Source organism: Diachasma alloeum, unplaced genomic scaffold, assembly GCF_001412515.2.
Source record: "Diachasma alloeum isolate Michigan unplaced genomic scaffold, Dall2.0 Dall_scaffold_78909, whole genome shotgun sequence".
In the NCBI taxonomy this organism is placed as follows: Eukaryota; Metazoa; Arthropoda; class Insecta; order Hymenoptera; family Braconidae; genus Diachasma; species Diachasma alloeum.
In genome coordinates this window covers 296,594-313,208 of record NW_021683644.1, presented here as the reverse complement: position 1 = coordinate 313,208, position 16,615 = coordinate 296,594, and the positions used below count along the sequence as shown (strand labels likewise).

Sequence of the window (16,615 nt, the reverse complement as noted above, 5' to 3'; positions counted from 1 at the left end):
TTATTAGTTTGACCCATAATGAGTCACACCCAGTCCAATCCACCCGCAATGGGAGTAAGCGAAGCGAGCGACCAACAACCCAGTCAAATTGTCACCTTATATCACGCGCCAAAAATTACAGTTTTTGCCATTTATGGAGGCTTTAGCTATGACCTGCGGGGATAAATCGTATGTCAATGTGAAGGTCCCATCGAGATCTTCAAATTGATGCTCTATATAATGTATTCCATCCATCTGATCAATTGTTCTAGGCGATAATGCAGCGATTTTAGAATGTCGCGTTTTGAAAATTTTCATATTTTTCCCGTTAATGACGAAATTTGCTCGATTTCTGTTTAAATCTGTGAAGATCATTTATGCTCAGGTGGAAATACAGTAAATTACTTTAAAATTTCCCCCTGAATTATTAGATTGAGGCTATATTTCATTAACATATATGGGTTTTGTTTGTTTCTGTTTATCATAAATTCAGTCTGCACTGAGAAAAATCCGACGCTCGTTGAAGGGCGCGGCGCTCATTTCAAGGCATTACGCCCATAAATGCGTTCAAAGTCGCGCGCCTTTGATTTCAAGGAATTTCCGATAAAACGGGTTCGTGAATCAAAGGCGAGAAAATCTTCATTTGAAAGGTCTACAAGACTTTGAATTAAGAGCAGAAATTGAGAATGGAAGGGGATAGAACTCTAACCTAATATTATAAACTAATTGGAGCATAGGGTAAAAATATAGAGTGAAGAAGTGGTGAAACGGACTCTTTTCAATTGGCCATATCTCCCGACTGAGTACCGTTATTTGAATAAATCAGACTTTATTTTGGAGTTTGAAAAAACCTTTGAAAATTATGTGAAAAATTTGACTATGCTATTTTCGTTTGATAGATACGTAGATTTGGTCCATTTTACCTCACTATCTTTAAATTTTCATCATTCAGGAAGAAACAAGATGCTAATTGGAAATTAATAAAAAAATATATGAATAAATAAACAAATCAGCCTCCGAATCAATCAAACAGAATATATTTTCAGCAAACAGATAATCAAATAAGTCAATAAATTAGAAATATGGAATTTGAATATTTTCTTTAATCAGGAACAGTACATTATATTAACAATACAGTAACAAAGAACTTAGTTTTATGGTTTTTTAATGGGAATTTAATAGTCAGTGGGAACAAAACGAGTTCTGTCATATCCTGTATGCGTTATATAGGGCTTGTAATTCTTCAAATTTTCCTGGAGAATTATGCACCTCGTTGGAGTTGATTGGACTTCAAAAGATTGAAAATTTTCAGAAAATTGCTTAGTTAATAATTAAGTTATGAAGAAGTGAACAATTGTATCTCTTGTCACGCGGATATATTCAAATTCTCCATATAGGGGCCTCATTAAATGGTCATTTAATAATATCATCACACCTGGTTTATGTGAGCCTGAAACTGGCGAACGATTCGGACGAACGATATCCACAACTTTTAGAGCGGACTGTACTGCCGACGCTCCAAAGGGACCGCGGACGGGGGTCAACCTTTTTACCCCTAATTTTTATAAATAATTAAGGAACATGAAAAAATGTGCTTAACACACCCTGACCCCTCCATATGCATACATTATTTGAATGAAAAATAAATTTGTTGAATTTAAATAAAAAATTTTAACATTGGGACTTCGAGACGGGGTGGAGGGGGGATGCATAATAGGAGAGGGTTGAAAATTTTACTCAACAGGAGGAGGGGGTTCCAAAATCTATCTGAGCTACCCCCATCCGTCCGTTCGCATGCGTCAATTGAATAAAAAATAAAAGTGTTAAATAAAAACAAGAAATTTCGAAAATTGTGATTTCACAAGGGGGTGGCAGGGGGATGCATAATAGGGGAGGGTTGAAAATTTTAGCCGACAAGGGGAGGGGGTTCCAGAATCTATTTGAGCCATCCCCACCCCGCCGTTCGCATGCGTTAATTAAATAAAAAAATTTAATTGTTAAGGTAAAAAACAAGAAATCATCGAAAATTGGGACTTAGAGAGGGGGTAGAGGAGGGATGCATAATAGGGGAGGGTTGGAAATTTTACCCAACAGGGAGAGGGAGTTCCAAAATCTATCTAAGCTACACCCATCCCTCCGTTCGCATGCGTTAATTAAATGAAAAAATAAAATTATTGAATTTAAATAAAAATTTTGAGTATTTGGACTTTGCGAGGGGTTGGAAGGGGGACGCACAATAGGGGAGGGTTGAAAATTTTACTCAATAAGGGAAGGGGGTTTCAGAGTCTATCTGAGCCACCTCCATCCCTCCGGTCCCATGCATCGATTAAATAAGAAAATAAAATTGTTAAATTTGAATAAAAATTTTGAGAATTTTGACTTTGCGAGTGGGTGGAGGTGGGACGCACAATAAGGGAGGGTTGAAAATTTTACCCAACAGGGGGAGGGGGTTCCAGAATATATCTGAGCTACACCCATCGCTCCATTCACATGCATTAATTAAATTAAAAAATAGAATTTTTAAATTCAAATAAAAATTTTGAGTATTTGAAATTTGTGAGGAGGTGGAGGGGGGACGCACAATAGGGGAAGAATGAAAATTTTACCCAACAAGGGGAGGAGGTTTCAGAATCTATCTGAGATCCCCCCATCCCTCCGATCGCATGCGTTAATTGAATAAAAGAATAAAATTGTAAAATAAAAAAGAAAATCTTGAAAATTCGGACTTCGAGAGGGGGTGGAGGGGGGATGCATAATAGGAGATGGTTGAAAATTTTACTCAATAAGGGGAGGGGGTTCTATTATGCATTCCCATGCCTCCCCCCTGTGAAATGATAATTTTCGAGATTTCTTGTTTTTATTTAACAATTTAATTTTTTTATTTAATTGACGCATGCGAACGGAGGAATGGGGGTGGCTCAGATAGGCTCTGCAACCCCCTCCCCTTGGCGGGTAAATTTTTCAACCCTCCTCTATTATGCATCTCCCCTATACCCCCTCTTGAAGTCCCAATGTTAAAAATTTTTATTTAAATTTAGCAATATTATTTTTCATTCAAATAATGTATGCATATGGAGGGTTAACGGTGTGTTAAACATATTTTGTCATGTTCCTTAATTATTTATGAAAATTATGAGTAAAAAGTTGACCCCCGTCCGCGGTCCCTTTGGAGCGTCGGCAGTACATTCCGCTCCAAAAGTTATGGATATCGTTTGCCATAATCGTTCGCCAGTTTCAGGCTCATCGTCCTCATCACGTCACGTCTTCCCGACGAATGAAAAAAAAATGCGTCTCAACTGCGTCTGTTATCTTTGGTTTTCGTCGTGTTGATTTTCAATTTTTTTCAGCGTGTCCGTGCATGAGTCCGGCGACACACGGCTGTGGGCTTTGGGGTGAACGGGGCGGGCCTCCCTGAATTCACAGAATCGTTCAATGTATTTTTTTCATCGCTGGCGCGATTTTTTTTTGTCGGAGAAAGACCTGTTTTTTAGACCTCTGGGCGTTAAAACAAATGTACATATTTGTGAAATGCATACATTCTTCTCACATCGACTCGTACGTCATGCTCACAATTCATCGACGTGAGACATTGAATCAATTGCCTTAGACTTCAATTGTCATTCGTATAAATCAAGAACGTGAGGAACTTTTCATCAAAGGTTCCTACCCTTGAATAATTCGCGTCAACATTGAACTGAATCCCGGCGACATTGAATTAAGAGCGCGGCTTTTTGATGGTGGGAAATAGGACCCCAAGCGCCGAAAATCATGAATCAACGGTGCCGCCCTCGATTCAAGAGCGCGACTTTGAAACAAAGTCGGCGTTTTTGAATTTTTTTCTACGTATGTAACAAAGTTTAGCGCGTAAGTCGAGCGCGGCTTTTTGACGGCGGAAACTAGAACCCCAAGCGCCGAAAATTATGAATCAACGCTGCCGCCGTCGATTCAAGAGCGCGACTTTGAAACAAAGTCGCCCCTTTTGAATTTTTTTCTACGTATGTAATAAAGTTTTTCATCAATTGTTCGCTAATGAATAGATGGAATTGAATCTTTTTCATTTTAAATGTAGGGAGTGTTGAGCCCTATCGACCGCCATTAATTAAAATTTAATTAATAGATTATTTATTTTAATTTTTCATTTTTTTCGAAAATCGGTTGACCCACCATAACTAAACAAAATGATCTGAATTGATTGAATAATGGCTTAAAGCATTTGTTTAGATGTCCTTCTGACCGAATTCGCCGATGAAGGCGATAGCAATAATCGTTATTTTGATGTATTTAAAAATTTGCAAAAATTCTGTATTTTTTGAAAATCAGAATTCCCGCTATATCTTTGGATATCATACTTCAAATGAATTCAATCATAGCTTAAAATATTTGTTTTGCTGCCATTAAGTCGAAGTTTAAAGGTTATTACGATATCTATATTGGTTGATTTGATTTTTATGATGATTGTTGGAAATTTTGAATTTTTCATGAATTTCCATGAAAGTGAATTTTCTGGTGGTTTCTTCAAATGTGATGTTTCAAATGCATTGCATTATTTATAAATAATGTTCTTCTATCAACATTTCATCGAAGGCCTTAGGGGAGACATGCAACTGTAAAAAAGGCAATTGGTTGTATAGAAGAAAGGGATAATAAGAATAATAATGATGAGAACAGCCAACTAAGTTGAAAATCTGATTAGTTAAAAAGAAATCTTATGTAATTCGATAAAATGAAATGAATAATGAATTATACATTAAAGAAGAAAATGATGTGGAAAATAACCATTCAGAAGCATATTCCGAATTTATTAACAAAAATAACTATACTATATTCAATATAAGAGTCATTTCTCACTTGTTTTTTCTTCTACGAGATCGGCCGCGCCTGTTACGCACCCGCCTTCTCATCTCCTCACGTAGTGGCGCATCGGTTTCAGTTTTACGCTTACGCTTATTCAAGATTTTCGAGATATGTCGAAATCGACTTCTTTTCGCCTTTTTACGATAGGATCGATATGTCTTCATGTAACTTAGAACTGATTAGTCTGTGAAGATGATCGCCTAAGTTGTTGTATAGCTATTTGTAAAACATGTTTAAAAAAATGCCAAAAGGCGACAATTTCATTGACATTCAACCATGTTACCTCCGATAACGATGGGGTATGAATTAATTTTGTATAATCGATGATCTTCACATAATTTGATTCTAATTGAATGTTGAGAGGAATCGTCTCAACGGTTGTTCAGTTATTTGAATAAAACTTCCAGAAATTTCGATTTTTTTCTCTTTAATATTACCCGGTCTTTTCTGCGTTTTTTCCAGATGGAGCTAGTTATTCGACTGTCTATAGTAAAAGATACTGTCTGACCCATGGCTCGACTATGACTCAAGGAGAGACCATTATGCGTTTTGGAAATCCCGGACTATTGGAGTGAGATTTTTCATACGTTAAAGATCAATGATAGGTTTTTCATCAACTGCGCGACCCAAAGGGAGGACTTTATTGCATTGACCCCGAAAATGAAATGTTGAATTTCAATGATTTGGCCACATTTCATGTCTCTTACAGTTATTCTGAAACGTATTTAAAGACTGTTCTGGAATGTTCGTGTGCCTGCATGTGTGAGCGTATGGCGGCGCATGCGTTTGTCCACATACGTATGTGAATGGACTTTAGTCCAACTCCTGATATTTTAAACCAGTTCCTATACTATGAAATGGTATAGGAATAGTTTTCCCTCGCGCAAGCGCTCGGGATTTTTAAATCTGCAAAACTTGAAACTTTTGTTTGTTTACAACGAAGTTATCGGGAAATACCCGATAATTTTGAAGCATTCGGGGTATTACTACTGAATAAAAATTGAAAGCCTACGATAGCTCGGTCAGTAGGGCGAGCTATGGGGTTGGTAGGGTAATCGTCGGATTAGAAATCGTTCTAATCTGACGATTCGGGTTCGAAACCCAATGGGTGCCGATCGGGTTTGGAATTCCGAGAAATCAAACGTTGTCCGTATTTCTTTGGGAAATGACCTTGGGATTTCTGTACACAAACATTCGACAATGGATACAAAAAATGGGAGTGCAATGAAATCAAAGGTTCTGAGTGGGGGTGGGAATAAACAACCGATTTCTCGGAATTCAGTTTCCATACGAGCTATAGAGTTGCCTCAATAATAACCGTTTGATTAGTCCTCATCACACACTTGAGTGTTGAACATCTCACACGCTTCATTACAGTATCGTTAACAGAAATTCTCCGACGGTTATTCTCCAGTATTTATTCTCCCTTAACTTTAATCAAGGTAAGTGATGGCATAAAATATTTCAGTAATGAAGTTGTAAACTCAATCGATCTTTATTATTATTTTTTTCCCTTTTTTTGAATGATCCGAACTGTTCTTCATTCCTATTCCACAAGATGACGCATGCCGATAGATGTGCAAATCCAATGCAAGTTCCTAGGGAGAAAGGTCACAATGGAAAAGACCTGGGTTCAATCTCAAAAAGACTACGATAGACATTTCCATTCATGACAGAAAAGGCAAACTATGTAGCTCCTGCAGGAAAAGAGCTTTGACTTACATTCCTGGATCACTATCCTCTGAATCTTCATCGAATCGGGAAGTCTCTTCATCGTCATCAAATGTTCCAGCCGATCGTTCGTCCAGTGCCACACCATTTCTAGTAGACATTTCTACGAGCAATATCGCAGGGAGTTCTTGGAGATTAGGTAATTCCTTCCATTCAATTGATCCCGATAGGGATGTGATTTTTTGAACGAAGGTTCAGAGGAGTACGATGCTCCAACAGCAGATGGTGATTCAGAGACAGACCACCACAGGAACATTCCAGCAAATTTTCGTTCTCCACGAAAATTGGAATTGGAAGAAATGTTGGATGGACTCAAGCAAAAATTCAATACGATGACAGAATATTCTGAACGTATTCAACTCTTGACTATTGCTCCACCTTCATGGAGTGAGCGAAAGGTGAGCCGTGAATTTGGTACGACAAGGTACACGGCTATGATAGCAAAACAACTGCGAGAACAGAGAGGAATATTTGCTTCAACAATTGCGAAGGCTGGGAAATTATTGCCCAAAGAGACAGTTGAAAAGGTCCGGAGTTTTTATGAGAGCGATAGTTGGATGCTGCCAGGGATGAACGATAAAGTGTCAGTCAGAATCAATGACGTGAAGAAAATAATGCAGGAGCGAATGGTCCTCGAGAACTTGAATGATCTTCATGAGAAATATAAAATTGCTCATCCAGAGTCTCCGGTGGGATTCAGCAAATTTGCGGAATTGAGGCCGAAACACTGTGTATTGGTAGGAGCGAGTGGTAGTCACGTGGTATGTATCTGTACCTATCATCAAAATTGTAAGCTGATGTTGGATGCAATCAACATTTCTACTCTCACTAAAAACTCATCATATCTCCTTACCGACTATAAAGACTGTCTTGCAAGACTCATGTGCCGTAATCCAACGCTTGAATGCCACTTAGATGAGTGTAAAAACTGTCCTGGAGTCGAAGGATTATCGCGCGAGCTGAAAGAATTCCTCCACGATGCTGTGATTGAAACTGTAGAATTCAGGACTTGGCAATCTGTGGATAGAACAACATTACAGACCCAGAGACTTCCAGTGTATGAATTTGTTGATGTACTTTGTGAGAGATTGAAAGTATTGAAATCTCATCATTTTATTGCCATACAACAAAACGCTTTCGTGAAAGAACGAAAGGGGAATTTAATTGAGGGTGAAATTCTAGTGCAGGCCGATTTTTCGGAGAATTATTCTTTCATAGCTGAAGACGCTGCTCAATCGTTCCATTACAACAATGATCAATGCACTGTCCATCATGTGGTCTATTATTATCGCTACGGCAATGATATTCGAAATAGAAGTCTAGTCCTCTTATCTGACAGTCTCGTTCACGATACTACTGCAGTTCATTTAATGCAACAGATTCTGATACAACACATAAAACAAGTCTGTGCTGTCGTAAACAAATTGATCTATATTACAGATGGTGCTGGACAGCAGTATAAGAATCGATATAACATGGCTAATCTTTTGTTGCATAAAAATGATTTTGGAGTTGAAACAGAGGCACACTACTATGCGACCGCGCATGGAAAGACAGCATGCGATGGCGTAGGCGCAGTCTTGAAGAGGGAAGCAAGACGTAGAAGTCTGCAAATTACTAATGGTGAACCTATTCTCACTCCAGATGGTCTGTTCCTGTGGGCAAAGAATAATTTCAAGGATTTCGATGTGTTTTTCTACACTAAACAGGAACAGGAGGATATGAAAGAACGTTTGAAAACAAGATTCGACAGTGTAAAGGCGATTCCAGCGATACAAAAAAATCACGGCTTCATTCCTGTGGGAGAAAAGGAATTATTGATTAAGAAATATTCTTCTGCGACTACGAGAGAAGTTTTTCCAAAAGCGAAGAAACGAAATGGACGACGTACATTAAGATAGCCATTGTGATTCAGAAAATTTCAATTTGAAATTGTTTTTTCTCTATAATTTAATGTTTATTTTTCAAATTACAAACGCAAAACAGACATATACTCCATGTTGATTTAAAAACTCATCAAATGTTTGGTACTTTGCGAATTCTCATATTCGTTTACGTAAGTAGAGCTGTTAATAATCAATAAATTCAACTTTTTTCTATAAAAAACGTTTTTTATCCATCACTACTTATGCATCTCATTTTCAAATTATGCCGAAAAATTGCACGCTCATCTGTTCATGAGGCATTCATCATTATTCAGGAACCAAATTCGGAAAATCTAATTTTTCATGGGAAGAAAAATTTTCTCTCATCTCCATATGGCTATCCCATTGTGAAATACCCCGAAAAAGTTGAGTAATATCATTATTCATCGAAGAAAAAAAAAATTATTCGATTTTCGAATGGCCCCTGCATAACAGAAGAATTTAAATAACAAAAAACTTAAAAAGTGACTCAGCATTCTTCCTCGTGTTACTGTCGTATTTTTATTCCAAAAGTATATGAAAAAACGAAAAAAATATTTTTTTATTCATCAAAATCGGCCAATTCGTTCGCAAGATATGATTTTTCAAAAATTTGAGTTTTGTTATTTGTCCTGGCCAAACAATGAATGTTAAAGGAGCAAAAATTGAGAGGAAGTATGTACTCATATAGTACTTGACTGGTAGCATGCTAAGTCAAGATTCTGAGAACCAACAAATTCCAGGGTGGCTGAGTTGACATGGAATGTCCCACGTACGGACGAGGTTTAAAAATTGCATTTTCAAACCTTTTGAATCATACTGGGTTGGTATAATACAAAACAAGTGGGAAATTGCCCTTGTATTGCATGTTGGCGATTGATAGGGCTCAACAATACTCACATTCGAAAAAAAGCTTCCATTCCATTCATTCAATAGTGCACAATAGAAGAAAAACTGTGTTACATGCGTACCCACTAGGGTGGCCCATTTTACGGATATTCCTGAATATTTCCGATTTCGCCTCAAAAAATGATTCTTCAGTTGATAAAATACCCCTGTGAATTTTTTCATATTTTTAAAATGCATTTTGATGGTTGCGCCGTGCGTTCAAAGTTTGACCACAATTTTTGACCTGCTGGCAGTAAAGGTCATAAAACTTGGGTAGAAGTTAAATATCCTCAATGGTACGCCCGTGTCAGGTAGTACGTATGGCTCCGAGTGAGGGTTCGGGTGTGTCACCCAGGTAATATGTCTCTTACAGTTGCAAACAATCCCCGGAAAAGGCTTTCAACAATGGGAAACGCATTGTTAATGTACTAGCAACTAATTTTTTTTTAATCGATAGATATTGACACGTAAATCCAATTTTTCCAATGGTTTTTGCCATTTCAAGTGGGGCGCATATAAGAAAAACACTTTGAAAAAACCTTTGAAAAGGCCTTTTACTCATTTCTGAGAAAATGGTCAACTTCTTTTCAAATTTTTATGAAATTTATTTTTCAAGTTCTCAAAGAGTTCTACATTTTTTGTCTTATGTGTTTTCTCATTTAATCATGTCCTAAGCTAGTAATTTCAACTAGTTTATAAATATTATTAAAAAATGTAAGTACTAGTGGCTTTTTTTCTTACCGACCTATAGTTTGTAACATTCAGATGAAATTTTGTAAATAGTTTTCATGTTTTTGGATGATGGATTCATAAAAGAGTGATAATAAAGGACGGAACCCTGTGATAACTGGTTCGTCAGTAACGCTACAGTCGGCAGAATGGGGGTAAGGCAAACCCGCACTAATGTTAAGGAGTGGTGGAAGAGAAGATTCCATTCATCAGAGCAGCGAAATAATTCTTCAACATTTCATGTAGCAATTTTTTAAATACTTCGTCTTTTTTGTTTTTTTTTTTACTTTTTTAGTCTTTGATTATTCTCGATATATTGAGAATTGGATAGTCCTCATGGACAAAATATATCTTTTCAATCTGAAGGAAAACATGAAATTAATTAAAATGGTTCGAAAAATAATGATATCAAATAGAGTTGAAGGAAATAAGTACAATTGACTTTCTGGGTTGAATAAACGCTCCCAGGATTCCTTCGGATTAAGTTAGATTTGTCCAATGCCTTTTTCGTTACAAATGTACTTGACATTTATTTCAAATATATGAGAAATATAAAATTCTCAATATATAAAAAATAATCGAAGAGTAAAAAATACAAAAAAACAAAGAAAAAAAAATTATTAAAAACTTGATACATGAAATGTTGAAGAATAATTTTTCTGGCCTAATGAATGTGTACAAAAATTGATAAATTTTCCAGATGGATGGGTGGATAGGGAGTGGGAAGTGATGAAGATGAGTGTCCAAGGTTGTGAAAAAACAAGAGAGATTTAGAACCATAAGGCGAAATTGTATAATGTCACTTAATTAATCGATATTTACAATATTTACACTGCAAATTTCACTTGATGATTGTCCAACTATGTTCTGAAAATTGTCCACAATTAAATCAGATGAGTGTAACCGAAATTGATGAGAAATTGCCGATATAATCTGATCGAAACCACAACGAAATAACCGATCTAGAACCGAGAGATTGCAATGTGTCGTTGATGCTAAATTGATACGAACTGTCCGGAGAGGCCCGGTTGACCAACCATTGCCGCCCGAACCCCATGACCGAGATGACCCGATGATCCACGACTGGCCCATGGCGCTGACAAGCCTCAATTTCGGACATTCCACTCGCCTTTATCACCGGAGGATGAAGAATGATCCGCTGCTGCTTCCTCCTCGGTGCTGACGAGTAGTGGAACCACTCGATTGATGTGTCTTGTGTAAATGTTGGTTCCGCCTGCTCCTGTGCTGATGTCTACCACTCTAGTCAAGTTGTCATCACTTGGATGAATACGTGAGACTCTTCCTAGTAGCCACTTGGTTGGTGGGTATCTCTCGTCGACGATGAGCACGAGTGTCCCAACCTTGATGGTGTCTGTCGGATTTTTCCATTTGTAGATGTTTTGATAGTAATGCACGCACTCCCGAGACCACCTGTCCCAGAAGTGTTGAGAGATTTTTGTGATCATTTTCCACCTCTTGAGGCCTTCCACTCTTTCATTGAGACCTGATGATTCTGGTACTGCGTTGATCGGTTCTCCAATGATGAAATATCTTGGTGTGAGAGCTCTGCAGTCCTCAGGGTCGTCTGATATTGCACAGAGAGGCCTCGAGTTTAGCTGACCTTCGATTTGTACGATGAGTGTGTTCAACTTCTCGTAGGTAAGCACCAGATTCCCTGTGATTCGTTTGAGATGAAACTTGACAGATTTCACCGCAGCCTCCCACTTTCCTCCCATGTGAGGTGATCGCGGTGAGATGAAGATCTGTTTAGTGCAATTTGATACCAACTCATTGATGATGTGATGAATGTCCTACCTTGATTCGTCCAAGAGCTGCCCAAGCTCCTTGTCTGCTCCCACAAATGTCTTAGCATTCTCGCTGCTGAGAGTGGCACAGATTCCTCTCCTTCCAGTAAACTTCTTCCAGGTTTCGATGAAGGCCTATAATGTGAGATCCGTGATGAGTTCCAGATGAATTGTCGACGTGGCAAGACACCCGAAAACTGCGATGTAGCCCTGATATTGCTTAGCTCCTGGTCCTCTCCATCTGTTGATTTTCAAGGGACCAGCGTAGTCCACTCCTGTGTGGAGAAATGCTCGAACTGGTGTGATCCTGCTTGGAGGAAGCTGATCCATCAACTGTTGTGCCCTGATTGCACGATGTCGAGCACAGGTGACGCACTTTAGGATGTGGGATTTTACTGGAACGTCCACCGATGATCCAGTAACTTTGCCTGATCTATGCCAGCATTGCCTGTACACCTCCATGAAAAGTTTTACGATGAGCTTCCTCGATGACCAGTGATGTGAACCTTGATTGTTTGGGTAGCATTGCTGGATTCTTAGCTTCTGGCTGAAGATCTGATCTGTTCAGCCGCCCGCCAAGACGTAGTGTTTGATCCTCGTCCACATAAGGAATCAGCCTTGCCATTGGATGATTGCTGTTGGTGTCTTGTCCATTGTTGAGCCGATTGATGATTGACCCAAAGTGCTTATTCTGTGTGAAGTTGATCCAGAAGATTCTGGTTTCTTCCAGCTCCTCTGGTTGTAGATCTAGTTCTCTAGGGATTGATTCCCTTCTCATGTTGTTGATGGCTCGTAGGACTCTAGCTGAAATCCTTAGCAACCTGTCCATTGTGAAGTACCTCTCCAAGAAGTCTTGAGGTCTTTCCAGATTCAGCGCCACTCGATGAGCAACCACTGGTCTTTCCTCCCGAGCTGCTTTTGCCGATGATTCGATCGATGAAGATGATGATGGCCATTCTTCCTTTGGTGATTTTAGCCATGATGGACCATTCCACCACAGATGATGTTCCACTAATTAATCTCGAGGTAATCCTCTTGATGCACATTCAGCTGGATTCTCGACCCCTCTGATATGCCTCCATTCAGCTGCTAGTAAGGAATTTTGGATCTTGAGAACTCGATTCTGAACAAAATCCTTCCATCTTGATGGGAGACCATTGATCCATGTGAGCGCCACCGTGGAGTCAGACCAGAGAAAGAGTTGTAGAGTCTCTTTCTCCAGCATCTTCCTGATGTAGATGACCAGATCTGTGAGGATTACAGCAACTGTCAGTTCCAAACGACGAATTATCATTTTCTTCAATGGTGCAACCTTGGTTTTTGCACTAACCAAGATGACTGATGGTTCTGCCTGTCGATTTTCCACTCTGATGTAGACTGCTACCCCCATTGTTTGATTTGATGCATTAGCAAATCCATGAAGTTGGATGTTGCTTGACGTAGATGATGTTTGAAGCCATTGAGGAATGGAGATCTGATCCAGTTGTGAGAATTCTTTCCTGAGCTGTTTCCAACGTCTGATGTGACTCAAGGGCAGTTGATCATCTCAACCAATCTTGAGAAGCCACAGCTCCTGAATGAAGATCTTTGCCGTGATGATAACTGGTCCGATGAGTCCCAGAGGATCGTTAATCTGTGCGATCTCTGAGAGGTTTGTCCTGTTGGTGATCTTGTCCGATGATGACTTCTTTGATTTGTAGATGAAACTGTCTCAATGAGGATTCCAACACAACCCCAATACCTTGACAATCGTGTCCTCGAATTGAACAGCTGACATTGATTTTGTTGATAATTGAAGTTCCTGTAGAACTCCTTGATGATTTGATATCCATTTTTGCAGGGGTAGACCGCCCGCCATGCAAAGGTTGATGAGTTGACTGATGAGATCCTTGAGCTGTTTCTCAGATTCTGCTGCCCCGTAGATATCGTCGACGTATCTCCCTTTTGTCAGGGAAACAGCCGCCAGTGGAAACCGATGACCCTCATCTTCAACCAACCATGAAGCCAACCATGGAACACAAGTCTGCCCATACGTAACTGTTGTCAGCTGATAGGTGATGATGTTGCCTTCCTCATCCTTGCAAAGAATCCTTTGGAGATCCCAGTCCTCTGGACGAACCTTGATTTGACGAAACATCTTCACGATGTCTGTCCCGATGATTAGGCGATGAGTTCTCAACCAGATGAGAACGTCTGAACCTTCTGTTTGTAGCTTTCTTTCTGCATGAAGTATCTCATTGAGTGATACTCCTGATGTTGTCTTACTGTATCCGTTGAAGACTACCCTGCGTTTAGTAGTGATGCTGTCTTCCCTTAAGAGACCGTGATGAGGAAGATAGTGGACCGGTGATGGCTCTGATGACTCTGAGACCCTTCTCATGTGTCCCAGATCTTCAGATTCCTTGATGAAATCCTTGCAGAGCTTTCCATACTCCAGATTTGTCTCTAGTTTCTTCGCCGTTCGATGAAGTAGTTGAAGAGCGGTTCTCCTAGAATCGCCCAGAGCTGATGGTGATGTCTTGAGTGGGGGACGCACCACAAAACGCTCCTCACTGTTCCTTGTATGTGTTCCTTGGAAGTGTAGCTCACACTCCTGATCCTCAGGATTGAGATGCACCGCCTCAGTTGATCGAAGTTCCTCCTGAACCCAGAATTTCTTAAGATCTAACAGCTGCTCAGTCGGAGACTCTCGCACTGCAGTTAGAAAAGACTTCGGCTTGCAGTCTGTACAGCAGACGGTCCCAGAAACTATCCAACCAAAAATAGTTTGTTGCGCAACAAGTTGATTGTCTGGTGATTTGTTGATCTCATTTCCAATGATCTGACCATAATGCCCCGATGATGATGTCCATGGATTCAGGTTTGAGATAATTGTTATCTGCTAATTGAAGATCTTGAAGATGATTTTTCGCTGCCTTTGTGCAGTGAATTGATGGTAAGATTGATGTCAGCTTAGCCAGGACGTGAGCTGTGATCTCGACCTGATGTTGAAGGTCAAATCGAGAGTGAAGAGTGACCTTGAGTGCACCACGAGTTGATCTTGACTCTAAACCTCCAATTCCGAAGACTCTGATGTGCGATGATGATCGACGAAGACGAAGAACCTGAACCAGTTGTTCAGTGATGAAGGTGACCTCTGATCCTTGATCAATCAGAAGGCATAGCATGTGATGAGAACCGGATGCTGATGCATCAGTTTTTTGGCAGTTGCCAATAGCACAACCCGTCTGATGATGTCGATGAAGACTGATGGATGACCTTGCTGTCAGAGGACACCCCCGCTGTCTCTGACCTTGATGATGATGTTCCTGATGACTGGAGGTGGCCAGTTGAACCCTCAACTGACCGCGATGCTGATGATGATGACGATGCAATCCACTGTGAGACCTCTGGAGAGTTGAGAGAGTCGTGAATTCTCTCTATTGCCATTGATCGCGATGATGATGATTTGCCTAGGGATAGAAACAACCAGATGAGGGCTGTATCATTGCCGGAATAAATAATAAGGAAAATGATACTTAACCTCTCGATCCGGTTGCTCCTGGATCTCCCTGGTTGTCCTGTGCAGCTGGTGCTGGAGGACGATCCTGTGGTCTCTCTATCTTTCTGGGATGTTCTGACGATCCCTCATGGATCGACGTATGATGTTTGCCCTTCCATTTCTGGCAAGTGATGCTGCTCTTGCAGTTGTCCACCCTGTGCGGACCGAAGCAGTTGGAACAGAGGCTCCTTTTTGAGATGAAGTCTCGTCGTTCAGCTGCAGATTTGGCCATGAAGCGTTCACACTTGGACCCCAGCCAATGTGAACCATCACAAAGTCGACAGAAAGGTCCAGATGTTGATGATTCTGATGATTCCTCGTTGTTTGATGGTGCAGTCACAGCTGATGTCTGATAAACTCGAGCTGATGACTGCTTGACCTTGCTCTTCTGGAGAGTGCTGATCTTGGAGGGTTTTGCAGGATCTTCCCTCTCAACATTTTCCAAGGCTCTAGCTCTTGCCTCTAAGAAGTGGAGGAACTCCCTGAGAGGACGAGGATTTCTCTCTGATCCCATATGAACCTCCCAAGCCTTCTTGGTATCGAGATAGATGATTCTCCTGATGACCCTTGATACGATGATATCCCAATGCTCGATAGGAGCACCGAGAGGCTTCAGTGCATCCAGCGATTGTGTGACTGTGTTCACCAGCGTAGACAGACCCTTGGATGACTTCTCGTTGATGCGCTTTAGATCTAGAATGCGATCGATGTGCGTATAGATTATAAGCCTTGGGTTGTCATAGTGAGCCTTCAGCTTATTCCAAGCGATTTCGAAGTTCACAGCAGACACTTGAAGATTGGAGATCATCTCGTATGGCCCTCCCTTTAGTGCATTCTGAAGCTTGATCATTTTTTGAACTGCTCCAAGCTTTGCCTTGGATTTGACGAGAGAAGTGAAGACGTCTTCGAAAGTCTTCCACTCCTCAAACTTTTCATCGAAAACCCTGATGTTGAGTTTCGATAAATGATACTTATCATTCTCCTCAGTCTCTTATTTGATCTTCGTGATCTGATGTCTCAGTTCTCCGATGACGCTAAATGCCTGATCATAGATGTTCATGACTTCCCCATAAGTGTTGAGGAGAGTGTAGTTAGAATCAGCTAGAAGTGTAGACTTAGTTTTGATGATGCTGACATGATTGAATCGAAACTCCCCATAATGCGTCTCGATGATCTTCTCCCTT

General features: G+C 40.1%; 2 protein-coding genes across 2 annotated transcripts; both read right to left on the bottom strand.

The window, feature by feature from the left end:
• Positions 1-12,025: 12,025 nt before the first annotated feature.
• LOC107047935 lies at positions 12,026-12,719 on the bottom strand. The gene is made up of 2 exons (XM_015270864.1): positions 12,365-12,719; positions 12,026-12,285 (listed from the first exon to the last, which is right to left on the bottom strand). Exons 1-2 carry the CDS (start codon positions 12,717-12,719, stop codon positions 12,026-12,028), a joined length of 615 nt encoding a protein of 204 aa, XP_015126350.1.
• A 717-nt stretch (positions 12,720-13,436) lies between these two features.
• LOC107047934 lies at positions 13,437-16,281 on the bottom strand. Its single transcript, XM_015270863.1, has 4 exons — positions 15,430-16,281; positions 14,854-15,279; positions 13,632-14,711; positions 13,437-13,574 (listed from the first exon to the last, which is right to left on the bottom strand). Exons 1-4 carry the CDS (start codon positions 16,279-16,281, stop codon positions 13,437-13,439), a joined length of 2,496 nt encoding a protein of 831 aa, XP_015126349.1.
• Between the last annotated feature and the right edge of the window lie 334 nt (positions 16,282-16,615).

What these genes read in the sequence shown, in the direction of transcription:
- LOC107047935 (XM_015270864.1), bottom strand. Translation starts at nt 12,719, where the DNA reads ATGGACAGGTTGCTAAGGATTTCAGCTAGAGTCCTACGAGCCATCAAC. An exon ending in GGTCATCGAGGAAGCTCATC is followed by an intron (nt 12,286 to 12,364) that starts GTAAAACTTTTC and finishes TGGACGTTCCAG; the next exon opens with TAAAATCCCACATCCTAAAG.
- LOC107047934 (XM_015270863.1), bottom strand. Translation starts at nt 16,281, where the DNA reads ATGATCAAGCTTCAGAATGCACTAAAGGGAGGGCCATACGAGATGATC. An exon ending in ACAACCAGGGAGATCCAGGA is followed by an intron (nt 15,280 to 15,429) that starts GCAACCGGATCG and finishes TCAACTCTCCAG; the next exon opens with AGGTCTCACAGTGGATTGCA. An exon ending in AGGTCGAGATCACAGCTCAC is followed by an intron (nt 14,712 to 14,853) that starts GTCCTGGCTAAG and finishes CATTATGGTCAG; the next exon opens with ATCATTGGAAATGAGATCAA.